The sequence below is a fragment of the Miscanthus floridulus genome, chromosome 11 (assembly GCF_019320115.1).
Source record: "Miscanthus floridulus cultivar M001 chromosome 11, ASM1932011v1, whole genome shotgun sequence".
Classification (NCBI taxonomy): Eukaryota; Viridiplantae; Streptophyta; class Magnoliopsida; order Poales; family Poaceae; genus Miscanthus; species Miscanthus floridulus.
In genome coordinates, this window is record NC_089590.1 from 96,698,099 (window position 1) to 96,711,541 (window position 13,443).

Consider the following 13,443-nt stretch of genomic DNA (forward strand, 5'->3'; position numbering starts at 1 on the left):
GGAGCCGGAGCTGAAGCCCCTGCATAGCCCTGCCAAAGAGGCTCTAAGACTGATGACGATGAGGCGTAGGTGTAGCACATCGGGCGGGAGTTCGTGCACAATGCGACGCTGGATCTGTCTGCAAGAGAGAAATCGAGGTGAACCAAGGAGACAATCCCAACACAAGCGAAGGCAATGGCGTCAGTAACAACGAAGGCAATGGCGGCGTCTTGTTCACCCTGCCTCTTCGACGTGCTAGCCAGGCTGCCGGTGAAGACCCTGTGCCAGCTCCGGTGAATGTCCAGGCATGGCGTGCCCTCATCTCGGATCCGGCCTCCATCGCAGCGCACGGACTTCACACCGCCGCGGCTCCCCTCGTCATGGGCGTGTTTGCAAGCCCGCGGCCGCGCCCACTCGACGAGTCGTCCTACCCGCCGCGAGCACTAGACTGTTTTCCGTCTCCGTGACGCGCGGTTGGGGTACGACGCTGGTGTCATCCAAATATGCCAGGTTGCCACTCTTGGCGACGACGGAGATGGCATTGCCATGGAAACCGCTTGCACTTGGAGGCAAAGGCAAGAGCCCCCGATCCTTACTCGTCGATTGTCGGCTGAATGCACAGCAGCCGCCGGTGGTGTTCTCCACTTCTTGGACGTTGGAGCCCCTGTCCTTGGGCGGCGTCCAGGACCACCACCTGGCTGGAACCGAGTAGCCTCTTTTGACATAGAGAGCGATGAGTGGAAGGCAATGATCGATGGTCCGCCAGTTGGGTACCCTGACGAGGATGAGAGCTGGGATATCACTCTAGCGGCTCACAGTGGCTCCCTGTGCCTAGTGCAAAGCGTAGGGGGCCGTTGTAGCTGTTACACAAACATGTGGCTTCTTGTTGACTCCGAGAAGAGTTTGTGGTTAAAAGAGTATATGATACACGTGCCTGAGTGTTGGCGGTTTTTCAGCGCGATGAATATCTTGGTTAACGAATGGATATTGATGCTAAACTCGTTCAAGAAAGAAGGGAAATTTAGGTGCATCATGCAACTCTACCGTCCTAGAACAGGTGATCACACGGATTAAATGGAGATGAGGGAGGACTTTAGATGGCATTGAGGATTTACACACGGAGTCTATTGTCTATCAAATGCTCACAGACAAAATTGAGCTGTGTTCATGCCATTTTTGAAGACAGATATTAATTATTGGACGGATTCGGTCCGTTGATCGCCTGTTGATCTGTTTCAGTCGTGCATGCTCGCCGCCCTATCTTAGCCGATTGCATTTGAAGATATCACGGAGTCTATTGGCGTGCTCCGGTTCAGAGGAATCAGTCAGGGACCTTGGGCCGAAGGCCCCTGTCTTACGTAGACCAAGTCCACGATATAAATCCCAAGCTACCAAAGGGGGCACTACACTAATCCAGTGGGCCATGTGCACCTGTCCGATCAACTACAACACGGTCCTGCGCAGTCCGGTTAAAAAATCATACTCCACTCCCTTAAATAACAAAAAAATGTGATTCACAATTTTCGAGAAATTAAAAGCTACTACTCCATATTATTTTTATATAGTAAACCTAACATAAATACTGAGTTAGAACTGTATTTCTATAGGGAGTATATATGGTATATTAAAAAAAATTGACACGTAACGCCGACCCTCCCGACGCGACCGACGCCTTTCCCAGCTTTCCTTCCCTCTCCTTTCCGGCCTCGCCTCTCCGCCTTTCCCCAGAAGCGCGCCTCCCTCCACGAAGCAATCCTCCATTCCATTCCTTGGCCGCGTAACCCAATTACCCAACCCCATCGAGGAGCGCGCGAAGGAAACCGCCTTCCCATCCCACCGGGCGTCGGCCCGTCTGATCCGATCAGGCCAGATCCTTCCGGTCGTCGCGCCGCGCATGGCCGAAGGCGACGCGCCTGCCGCCGCCGCCGCCGCCGCGGCGGCGGCGTCCCCGCGGTCGCCCATGCCGCCGGAGACGCCGGCGACGCAGAAGCGGAGGCAGCGGGGGCTCGTGTCGCGGGTGTGGAAGGGCATCTTCGGCGGCCGCGAGGACGTCGAGAAGCTGCTGCAGGCGCTGTCCAAGGAGGAGGAGGCCGTGCGGGCGCGCCTCCGCCGCCGGGCCCGCGCCTCCCGCCAGTCCGCACACAACGTCCTCGCCCTCGCCGCCGCGCTCGAGGTGATTCGACTCGTGCCTGCTAGATTACCCGATTATACATAACATAGCAAACGCTTCTGTTCAGTTTGCTGTATTCCTGTTCCTGCGCGATAGAGGATGGGAATTCCTTTCTCGTAGGGCGATGAATCCGGTTTGAATTGTGGAATCAGGAATCGTTTGGTCAGGATGACCCGCCTGCCGGGCCATCGTATTATGGTAGTCCGCAATATCCGTTGTTACAATTGAGCATCTGTTGTCATCTCGCATCAGACGAGATGCATTACGTCAGTTTAGCTAGTAGAATTTGTACCAATACTGAATGGAATCGTGTTGGGATCACCTCATAAGTGCCACTTTGGATTTAGGGCCTTGGATCAGGACAAAATTGTGTTTTGAGATGGTTTCGTGTTATTCCCTTTTTGTGACAGATTGTTGCAGTTGGATATGCCATCATGACTACGAGATCGCCGGACATCAGCTGGCAGATGAGGGCAGTCAGGGTGCTGCCCATGTTCCTTGTTCCTGCTCTAGCTGCTCTCATCTACTCGGCCATTACAAGCCTCGCGAAAATGCGTAAGTATACTGACGTCTTGGTATGCACATTCTGTATTGCACATGCACACACATCGTTAGGCTCTAGCTACACATTATGTTGACTGAAGGTGCACAAATGCAAGGCAGTACAAATGTGCGCATGTTTCCCATTAGTTTCCTAATGCATTTTATTTGATCAGTGAGCAGAACAAATTTCCTGCCAAGTTTATTTTATTTGTATCCTGAAGAAATTGCTGTATGAAAAAGCCAAAGTTCCAAAATGTGTCCCTTTAGCATGAAGGTGTGACCATATAAATTGCTTCAGCTATTATAGATAATCCTTCATGTCTTATTAGTAACACACTATCCTATCTCCAGTTGATAACAGAGACCAACAAACTCTTGAAAAGCTTCGAACTGAAAGGCAAGCCAAGATTGATGAATTGAAGGAGAGAACAAATTACTACACTACTCAGCAACTTATACAGGTTCATTTACAGCCCTGTTTTATTGTTCATTTTTCTTTTTTACATGCAACTGACTTGTCATGTTGGTGAACCAGAGATATGATCTTGACCCAGCTGCAAAGGCTGCAGCGGCAACAGTTTTGGCATCCAAGTTGGGCGCTGATTCTGGATTGAGAGTCTTTTTGGGAGATGAATCAAGCAGGGATGCAGCACTGGGTAAAAGTAATGATAATAATCTTGGACAAACTGGACTTAGGCAAAGAAAAGGACACTTAAGCAATGGTGCTGGAAGGGCCCAGTCCCTTGAGCCATTTGACAGCTCAAATGTGTATGATGGTAGTGAAGAAGGCGCCAGCACTCCTAATCAGAGGAATGTTGAGCACTTTAGAGGTCCAGCTGATAATGATGGGGGATGGCTTGCACGAGTAGCAGCTCTGCTTGTAGGAGAGGATCCAACACAGTGCTACGCTCTAATTTGTGGTAACTGCCATATGCATAATGGTAGGTGACAAAGAACAGTTTATTATGTCAACTATATCATCTACAAGTTCTCTGTTAACTAGTTTCATTTTTTTTAACGTAATTAACCAGTTTCATTTGTCCAGGTCTTGCGAGGAAAGAGGACTTTGCCTTCGTCACATACTACTGTCCTCACTGTAATGCCCTCAATGGATCCCGGCAACACGAGGACCATGAATTGGTACCTAATTCTGGCAAGGAGAGTCCGGATTCTCAATCTGGTGGAATCATTGGCCAAGGTGGTGCAAGCCTTGCAACCTCAGGTGCTGTAAGTCCTGTTGCAAGCAGCCTACCAACCGTTGAAGAACTCTCTGCAGAAGAATCTGGGGACAAGGCGAGCAGTGACCAACCTGCCAATTGAACTCTGACATTTCCTGTATATTACGTTTTTGTTAAGTATTGTTTTGGATTTGAGTCGTGGTGTCTGAATTTTTGTACCTACCATGTAGTATATGTAGTACCATGCTTCCTGCATGATTGTTGTCTACCAACTGGTAGCACTTGGTGGTCTCATTGTGGCTTCGTCCCTAGGGTACCAGGACAACGCCCATTTGCTGGCATCTTGTCGCGACAAATGGGCCTGAACGGTGATGGGATGTATTGTTCTTTGTTTATTGAGTGTATATATAGTCTTTGAAAGGCTTTCGACATCGTTTTCATTTTTATTATGACCAAGTTCTACGTTCATCGAAGCATGATGCATCAACTCACAAAACTGCTGCTTTGTTCCTCTGTTATTTGTGTTGGGGCTTGCTGAAGCTTTGAATGTGTTGCTGACATTACGTCTAATGTTCTGTTTTTTGTGCTTCTGTTGAAATTAATATTTGCCATATATTAACTCCAGTCGTTTTTAGCTTTACAAGTCAAACTATATAACTTTAACTAAGTTTCAAGAAACATGTATTAACATCTACAATATCAAATAAATGAAACAAACCTAGTATGATGTTGTTGTAGTTTTTTTTCTCTGTTTTTGAATAAACTAGGTCAAAACTAGAGAGTTTTTAGACAGTTAAAACGGCTTACGATTTGAAACAAAGGGAGTAAATTGCTGGTGTCAACTGTCAATGTTGAGTGCTAATCCAATGCTTCTGAAGTGGTGAAAGAAAGAATGTAGAACATCTGGACAACACATGTTTGGGTTCCAGTGTCCAATTAGTCAGAAAATGGAGTCGCTCTACGCCTAGCAGTCTAGGACAGTGGTTATTGTACATTGTTACATATTGGGAGCAATGCAACCCTGTCCGGGGACAGAAAAAGAAAAGAAAAGAAGAAATACATTCATGAGCAATCAGAGAAACAAAACATGGAACACCTCCAGCCGTCCGATATTTACAGTCACTTGTGGAGTCCAGGATCAAGTGTCTGATACTCTGGTCTATATGCCGGATAATGCAAACAGAAACAGCAGCAAATAGCTTGCAGCTCTCGCACCTCAGCTGCAGACTTCTTCCAAATGCTTCAACAATTGGTGGCAGGCAGACGGGTTGGAAATAATCAGATCACTGCAAAAACATTATCTGGAAAGCAGTGATTGTCCCTGGCGCTTGGTCAGTACAACATGTAAGCCTTCCTCAACAGCACGTTTACAGAATTGCAGGAGGTCCGGCCATCTGGTCCTCTCATTTTTTCCCCTGGGTATGGTAGACTAGCTTCATGGCACTTGCTTGGTATGATGAGAAATGCTTGCCGTACCATATGATGCAACCTTTCAGAATAAGATAATGTTGCTTAGACATAATCAAGGGCCCGCTGTTAACGTCACGTGGAAATATCATCCATCTCTCCTGTTTGCTAACAGGTTGTCTGTTCTTACCAGTCTGTTGAGTTGAATAAGCGAATTTATATGGTCTTCATTTATGGATAAAGGCAATGGAGGCATCTGACCCATGATACCAGGTGTTTCACTCATTCTGAAACATAGTAAAGAATACAAGCAAAAGTAACATCAGTAGTGTCAGATCTCAGCCTATGTTAATTCTGTAATCTAATGCAGAAGGTTCTGGGGAGAAGGTTTCAAAAACTCTATGTTGTGCATGATCACAACGCTGTACCTGCTTAAAATTGTTTTGATGTTGTTACTCGTGCGGAGAAAAAGATCTGTGTTCTCCACTGTCTGCAAGAAAATCAGGAATGAAAACAGTTATGGTCAATTGGATTCCCAAACTTATCACGTTTTCTAAAACCCAAGAAAGCTACTTTTATCCTTCATCAAGCAAACAAGAGCGACATGTTCCAACAAGTTATATGATGACTGACGGGTTTATTTCACATGATATCGTCATATATAAATATTCCTCATGAAACAAATGTCGAACCCAAACATTCAAAGAATAAGACTGAATCACAGTCCCCTGAAATGTTAAATGAAACCTCAAAATAATGGACTTTTATGTGTTTATGGTTGTACACAGGCAGTGCAAAACGAAGCCAAAGGCACTTTTATAGCTTATATTTCAGGTCATGCAAGAATTAAATAAGCAGGGCATCTACTCTTTGTTGATTAGTTCTATAAATTTTTCCATTCAGTTTCATCCCGGATCAAACTAATAACAACTATAGCAGTAAGAGGATAATATCCATTTCTGGTGGAATCATGAACGAAATAGTGATGCAATTTCAATAGGCAAGTTAGTTGTATGACTAACAAGTAACAACCATAGTTAAATACGAATAATTTGCAGGCACCATGTACCTTGTGGCTGACACTCGAGAGTACAAAAAGGGCAAGTGCAAACCATAGACATGACAAGTATAAATAAATACAGACCTTGAATGTTTCAATATTTGCAGAAATCTCGTTAAGTAACTGATTATTTTCCTCCAGGAGACGCTGGGTTGCACTATCGACAACAGGAGCTGCGTCAGAATGCAACCACATGAGTATTAGTAGAAGTAAGATCAACGTCAGATATATGTATGCAGGCACACAACACAAGGAAAGATTTCTTTTACATTACTATTATCATACTTCTGCAGAATTAAGAAATAGGACTTTGATGGAAGAAACAAGACCAACAATGGATACACGGATGCAGTTACAAAAGGAAAGTCCACTTTTTATTACTCCATTCCAAATTGTAAGTCGTTCTGGCTTTTCTAATTACATAGTTTTTGCTACGCGCCTAGAAATATATTATGTCTAGATACATAATAAAAGGTATGTGTCTAGAAAAGCCAGGATGACTTACAATTTGGAATGGAGTACTATCATAGGAGTTCCTCAGAATGAATATATATGAATCTTGATGGAAATTTTAAAATAAAACCTACATGCCAAAATTTCTTACTGTGTCATCTTCCTTAAATATTACACTGAAGGGCAATAGCAAAAGGAATCTGGATAGTGTAGACATGGTAGCAGGTTCTTTGCCGTATATGCAAGTGACCTTTCATAGCTATAGTTCAGCCCAACAAATTGATCTTTAAAGCAGCAATTCACTTGCTCATCCAGTTGTGGCATATTCAATGGCATTATAAGCTTGTCGCCATGAAATAACAGTAAAGCAAACTATTCCCACCTGCCAGTGTATTTTAACTATAACAGCTTCTAGGGATTAAGATATATATGCTTAGGGATAGGGGACCCATAATCTGAATTTTGCGTTATCGGGAACATGGGAATGCAGAGTAGGATTTGTTTCCATCATAGTAAGAATATACTACAAGCAAATGAAGTATGTTGCATAATCTTGGGAAATGGAAACCATCAACTTCTACTTAAATCATAGTAAGAGTATGATTAGACAAATAGGTCAGCCAGTGGAAAACTTATTGCTAAGCTGACACGTAAAACAGGTCTATGTCACTATATATAAAGAAACTACAAAGAATAATGATCAACCAGCTGATTTCTAACATTTTGCCCCACTCAGTCTAATGAGATTACTTAGAGACCTTCTTTTACCAAATAGAAAATGAGACCTTGAGACTGTTTGTTAGATGAAGTAAAGATGATATTATGAACAAAAGGGGAAAAAACAAGAGACGGATGGAGGCTAACCTTCTTTGTGAACTTGACTTTGTTGATTTGGATGTTGCATTGATATCGAAAAAGGGGTTACATTGGTTATAGGTGTCATATGAAAATTAGCTATTGGGACAGATGCAACCATTTTGTCCTGGATTGGCTGTAGAGAAACTTTGTCAGAAATAACATGATTGACATCAAGAAAAGAAATGAAGAAAATACTAGGCAAGTGAGAAGCTTCGCCAATAACAAGAAAGTGATTTAAATGATCTACACATAAATTCAAAGCTACCTTCATGTCTCTCGTTTTTTTCCCTGTATAGAATCCATCAGGTTTCTTCCTTCTCTCTTTACCCTGCTATAATCAAAATAAGTCAGCAGACCATAGTGGCCTACATATGCTTCTTGTACTAATGCAGGTAATAAAAGAAACGTGTTGGCAAAACAAGATTGCAAACGTCATGAGCATAGCGTAAACTTCTAGCCAAGAAAGCCATCATTATATGCCATACTCTATCTACACTTGGTAATTGATCACCAAGTATAAGTGTATATAACTTCAAAAGCAATATACAGGTTCCCTACTTCCAAGCCAGATTTTAGGTACAATATATGATGTCAGATTAGCAAATAAACTAATGAAAAGCTAATGCACCCCTCGAAATAGCAAAGAGAAGGAAAAGAGGGAAGGCCAGAAGGGTGTTCAAAAGTTGCACATCTGTTTTTTTTTTTTTTTGGCAAAACTAAGAATCTGTTCACAAATGGAGTGCAGAATAAGGCCAGAATAAACATTGGAATCAAACAAGCACGAGGAAGAAATATCATATGAAAGAAGTGACTTAACTGTAGCCCACCAGCATCGCAGCGCAACATCCCTGATGGTCCTGTTAGGAAGCATAGCTGCTATCTTAATGTACCTCATGATATTAGGTTCACGAGCATACCTGCCAATGCCGATGGAGGAATTAGAAGTGGATAGGAAACAAATAGTTTCTCAGATCAAATTTGTGAAGCAGATAGCAGCACTTGTCAACAACTAATACGCTAGAGTTTTCTCTCCTGATTGGTGATGCAAAAAACAAGGTCATAAAGCACTAGAGTGTGGCTATGAAGAAGTGCTCATGGAGAAACCAAGTGCCGTTCCACAGTAACCTGAATAGCGACACAAGAACAACAGAGAAAGTTCAATTTTACTCAAAACCGACTAAGTAAAGGCCCGGTTGCATAATCATTGCTTTAGACTTTATAATTGATGCTCCACAACCTTGGAACACATTAAAGGTGCGAAAAGAAAGCAAACCGAGTTCCACATGAGCAACACAACAGAAAAGTACAGTGCAGTACAGGCAAAAGAAATTCAGGAAGCAATATGGGGAATGAATTAACCTCACAAGCCCTTCCTTCAGTATGGCTACCTCACGGTCACTCCAATCCGAAGGAGGAGCAGTGACGTACTTATACTTGGGCGTCCAGGTGCCACGGAACGCATCCCCCGACGAGGTCCTTGCCGGGGCAACCCCCGACGCGTTGCCGATGACCCCTGTGTTTGGGGAGAGGAACAGCCCGGCGTTGCTACTGTCGCCACTCACACTCGCCGGGGCCATGACCATGCCACCGGTGGCGTCGCCGCCGCTGATGCCGACGTCGCTGTTGGACTGGAACGAAAGCATGTGATGGTTGTACAGCGAGGCGGTGATCCCCTGGTGAAACCCCATGCTGGAGTCAGCTGCCATCACACCGAGAGCAGCTGAGGAATCACCGATCTAGCCGCCCATAAACACTCCCCCGCAAATCCAACACGAACCCGAGGCGCTGAAACCTGGATCAACCTGCACAAATCGAACCCAAAAGCAATCAAACGGCCGAGCGACACAAGCCCGTCAGCAGCTGGGAAGCTCCCCCGAATCCTCTGCACGAGCACCGGGGAAACCTCCCGCCTCGGGAGCCGTGCCCGCGGCACGCTGGGTTCCTGCAGGAGCCTCGCATTTTCCCACTCCCGAGGAGGATCCGATCGAGGCCCCTGGGTGAGTGGGCGGCGACCGGGGAGACCCCAGCCGGCCAGCCGCCCCCACGCACCGAAGCAACCACCGCAACGAAGCCGTCCAAATCCCCCACCACGAAGTACGAACACGCACACCCGCGGAACGGAATCCGGGCCAACTCACCTGCCTGAGCTGCCTCCAGCCAGCGGCCGCCCACCGCTCAGACCCTGCCGGCTTCGTACCCAATGGCGCGAGGCCGTCGACGCTCCTCGCGCGCCGCCCGCAACCACCGCCACCGCCTCTCACCCTCCACGGGGAGGCGGCAAGAATTCCAGCCCGCCGCGAGTCCAATTTCCAATTCGAATTCTCACTCGCTCGGCTCGCTGGGGGCGAATTCACGGGGAGGCCCGAATCGAGCGGCGAGATGCTCCCGTCGCGTCGCGTGCTAAATAGATCAGCTCGGCGCACGCGAATGAAACCCTCTTTTTTCCACGGCCCGTTTGATCTCTCTTTTATTCTCTTCTCTTCTATAAATTCTAACAACACCACCGCTTCTATAAATTCTAACAACACCACCGGCAAACCAAAAAAAAATAGTCGCGTCGGGCTTTGGTTCGGAGTTTTTGTTCTTAAAAAACACCCTACCGCTAGGCTTCATCACGCCCATGCCTTTGTTTTTATAAAATACGGGGGCGGCGGAGCGGAACCGCCCTCGGCGTCGAGGGCAAATTACGCGGGCCTGCCATTTTGGCATTTTGGCGGGCAAAGCCGCAGTGTCGGCCTACGAAACGCGCCGGGCGGGCGATGCGCGCATCCCGGCCGTCGACGCGCGGACGGCGGGGATGCCGGCGGAGGGGGCGGATCGGACGGACGGCAGCGGGCCGGGGGGCTAGAGTAGAACCTGGCGGGATGGGCCGCCTCGGTGCGTGGGCCCAAGGCAAATCTCGAATCTGGCTGTCGTTCGTGGCATGGAATCACGAACTGGCAAACAGTAACCGCAGGGATTGGATGGCTGGCGACCCTGCTCTGCTCTCACGTGGGGAGGCTTTCTGGATGGGTCACGTACAGGTGGGACCAGGATGAGGTGGCTGTTGGCCGTCCCAGCTGTCGGTGTCTTGGCTCCTGGAGGAGAAACAGGTGCGCGGGGACAGTGAAACTGGACTCTTGATGTCCTTGGCAGCGGCAGCGGGCCACCGGCTACACGCTCGTGGTGGGCGCCGCAGCTGAAGCGGTGAAGCCTGGAAAGGACAGCTAAAATTCCCCTGGTAACCAAGACAGAACTACACGGTCAAAAATCTATTTTCAATGGTTTTTATGCTCCTTTCAATTAATAAAGAACAAAATATTTAACCAGGTGAAATATACCTAGAAGTGGATTTGATGTTTGGAAAAGAGTTTCTTTTTTAGGTAAACAACGGGGGTATCACAGCGAATCCCCTGATTTCATTTCACAGATTCTGGCGTAGCCGGCGGGTGCAGTGCCGGTCCTAAATTTTAAGGGTGCTCTCATACGGCACGTTCGTTGGTGAGTTTTTGGGCTGGTTTGAGCTGGCTGGTGCTGGTTTATTGTGAGAGGAAAATACTGTTGGCTGGCTGGTTTGGGCTGGCTGAAACCAACAAGCCAACAGGCTGATGATCTCGTCGCAACGGCTTCTCTTGACCATGTATAAAACCTTATAATATATAGACACTAATTTTACTTGTAAAACGAAAGCAAATTCAATAACATATTTTTAATTTAACATGTCTGATAATTATCGAGAAATAATGTAGATTAAGTAATATATTTGCAGATGTATGATAATTATCGAGGAACAATGTAGATTAAAAAAACAATATATTCTTTTTCTTTTCTCACCTATGACAAATATTTCTTAGGTAACATTCTAAAATTCTAACACCTAAATTAGAAGAAAAATATGACTATATTGGTACAAAGTACTAGAAGTATGGAATACTATATAAATAATTAATTTGGATTAAAAATATAAAGGGAAAAAATAACTTGGGCAAACAACTGATCGGTGATCGCAATTCGTAAGAAGCCAAGAATCAAGATGTCGTCGTCGTGGAGCCCTGCCTGGTCATTGTCCTCGTGCGTCGTGTCCGTGTCTCCGGTAGTCTAGCTCTTCGCGGCGGCACGGCTCATCAGCTCCACGTGTGTAAGGCGCACGTCGCGAACTCACGATCAGAATGTGCTGTGTGTAGCGTGACTCATCGCCTCCTCTCTACTCGAGGGCCGTGGGAAAGAAAACTAGGAAAGAAATGCCGATGTTGTCTTTTTGGACCGTCTGACAGTTCTATGTCTCTCTTCTCATTAGTTTACTAATGCCTAATGAATTATAAGACCTAAGAGTTTGTATACCTGAGCTCAGACTCTTCCTCCGCTTGGGCCCTCGGCCGTCGCATCTCGTGCCCTACCCGTAGGGCCGGCACTGGGCGGGTGGATGGGGCAAAGCCCCAAAAGTTCAAATAGGATTACAGCAAGCAAGAAATAGTTAGGCGTAATTACATATCAAAGATGTTTCTCCACTTGATTGCTAGGGAAGCATTTCGTCACGGAATTCTACAGGCCCAGGAGTTCGCAGACTCTTTGCAGGCCGCGATCAGCGTTCGATGTTCGGCGGTAGATGTCTGAAGACGACCTCATTCTGGTATTTCCAAATCTCCTAGCAGCATAATAGGATAGATAGACGAGCTACGTCTGCGTGAACTCGTGTCGGTGTTTGGGTGAGCCATAGTTCAGCTACCTGGAAAAGAGTTTCTGAGGAGTGAACCTTTAGTAGTTACTTTATCCGTCCAACAAAAAAATACAATTTTAGATACATTCTTGGTTGAATATATAGATAAAATATTAACATTTATATCACCAATAAGTTATTATAGATTAGGCAAAAAAAATAAGAATATTATAGTATGTTTCATGACAAATCTATGAGCTTATCGGCTCATGATTTTTATGGTTGATATTGTTTTTTTTAGAGAAAAACACCGTACTATGGTTGATAAGGCAGGCTGATAAGTTCAAACGAACAGAACGCTAATGGTACATATTTAGTATGATAAATATTATTATTTTTTATGTAATTTTAGTCAAATTTGACATTATTTAACAAGGCGTTATTTAGAATTGCATGTTTGTTTGGACAGGGTGAGCAGTAGAAATGTGTTAGTTATATATCCTATGTATGTTATTGGAACCATTCTAATTTCTAAGATGAGATGAAATGCCTCGATTGTATCTCACCTAGATATTATGGAGAAGTAGTTTGCATAAGTACTACCGCCATTTCAAAAGGAATATAATTTTAGGTGCATTCTCAGTTAAAGTGTCTAAAATTTAACTAAATATATTAGTAAAATAATATTAGTAATTTTTAGATAAATTTAACCAGACTTAATATACTTAACACGCTACTACCTTTGTTATATTTTATCTGGTGCACACGTATATAAAGATTCAAACTTTAAAATCTTTGACCAATAATTAGGCTAATAATTTTTAACTATTATAATACAAACTTTATATGATTAGATTTGTAAAAAATTATACTATCCAATTATTATAAGTTTATAAACATAAATAATATAATATAAAGTAAATAAATAGTTAAAATATAATCTAGGAGATTGTATCATTCTAACTTACGCCAGATAAAATGGAAATGATGGAGTATTGTTTTAGAATTGCATCATCTTTAGGATGGAGGGGGGAGTACCAGCATACTTTCCGCAGGAATCCTTGCTGCTCCAACACATAAAAGGCAAAAGCACTTACCAATACAATATTTATATTTTTAAGTTAAAAGAACACCGGTCCGGGTAAAGTGAAGATTCATG

At 44.7% G+C, this 13,443-nt stretch overlaps 2 protein-coding genes across 4 annotated transcripts; one reads left to right on the forward strand and one right to left on the reverse strand.

The window, feature by feature from the left end:
- The first annotated feature begins 1,665 nt into the window (after nt 1-1,665).
- Nucleotides 1,666-4,343, forward strand: LOC136494087 (uncharacterized protein At2g24330-like). The gene is made up of 5 exons (XM_066490231.1): nt 1,666-2,152; nt 2,560-2,704; nt 3,044-3,153; nt 3,228-3,633; nt 3,738-4,343. The coding sequence occupies exons 1-5, from the start codon at nt 1,874-1,876 to the stop codon at nt 4,010-4,012; spliced, it is 1,215 nt and encodes a 404-aa protein (XP_066346328.1). The 5' UTR covers nt 1,666-1,873; the 3' UTR covers nt 4,013-4,343.
- A 475-nt stretch (nt 4,344-4,818) lies between these two features.
- LOC136492746 (uncharacterized) lies at nt 4,819-10,235 on the reverse strand. 3 transcript variants are annotated; one of them, XM_066488752.1, is made up of 9 exons: nt 9,846-10,235; nt 9,008-9,450; nt 8,466-8,565; nt 7,914-7,979; nt 7,655-7,781; nt 6,422-6,510; nt 5,706-5,767; nt 5,468-5,564; nt 4,819-5,359 (listed from the first exon to the last, which is right to left on the reverse strand). In XM_066488752.1, exons 2-9 carry the CDS (start codon nt 9,352-9,354, stop codon nt 5,306-5,308), a joined length of 942 nt encoding a protein of 313 aa, XP_066344849.1. In that variant the 5' UTR covers nt 9,355-9,450; nt 9,846-10,235; the 3' UTR covers nt 4,819-5,305. The 3 variants fall into 3 exon arrangements, with proteins under 3 accessions (XP_066344849.1, XP_066344850.1, XP_066344848.1); XM_066488753.1 differs by having other exon boundaries at nt 7,914-7,976; nt 9,787-10,235; XM_066488751.1 differs by having other exon boundaries at nt 9,787-10,235.
- Between the last annotated feature and the right edge of the window lie 3,208 nt (nt 10,236-13,443).

Coding starts and splice junctions, on each gene's coding strand:
- LOC136494087 (XM_066490231.1), top strand. CDS start 1,874: ATGGCCGAAGGCGACGCGCCTGCCGCCGCCGCCGCCGCCGCGGCGGCG. Junction 2,705..3,043: donor TACAAGCCTCGCGAAAATGC/GTAAGTATACTG, acceptor TCCTATCTCCAG/TTGATAACAGAGACCAACAA. Junction 3,154..3,227: donor CTACTCAGCAACTTATACAG/GTTCATTTACAG, acceptor TTGGTGAACCAG/AGATATGATCTTGACCCAGC.
- LOC136492746 (XM_066488752.1), bottom strand. CDS start 9,354: ATGGCAGCTGACTCCAGCATGGGGTTTCACCAGGGGATCACCGCCTCG. Junction 6,511..7,654: donor AAGTCAAGTTCACAAAGAAG/GTTAGCCTCCAT, acceptor ATTCTGACGCAG/CTCCTGTTGTCGATAGTGCA. Junction 5,565..5,705: donor ATCAAAACAATTTTAAGCAG/GTACAGCGTTGT, acceptor ACTATGTTTCAG/AATGAGTGAAACACCTGGTA.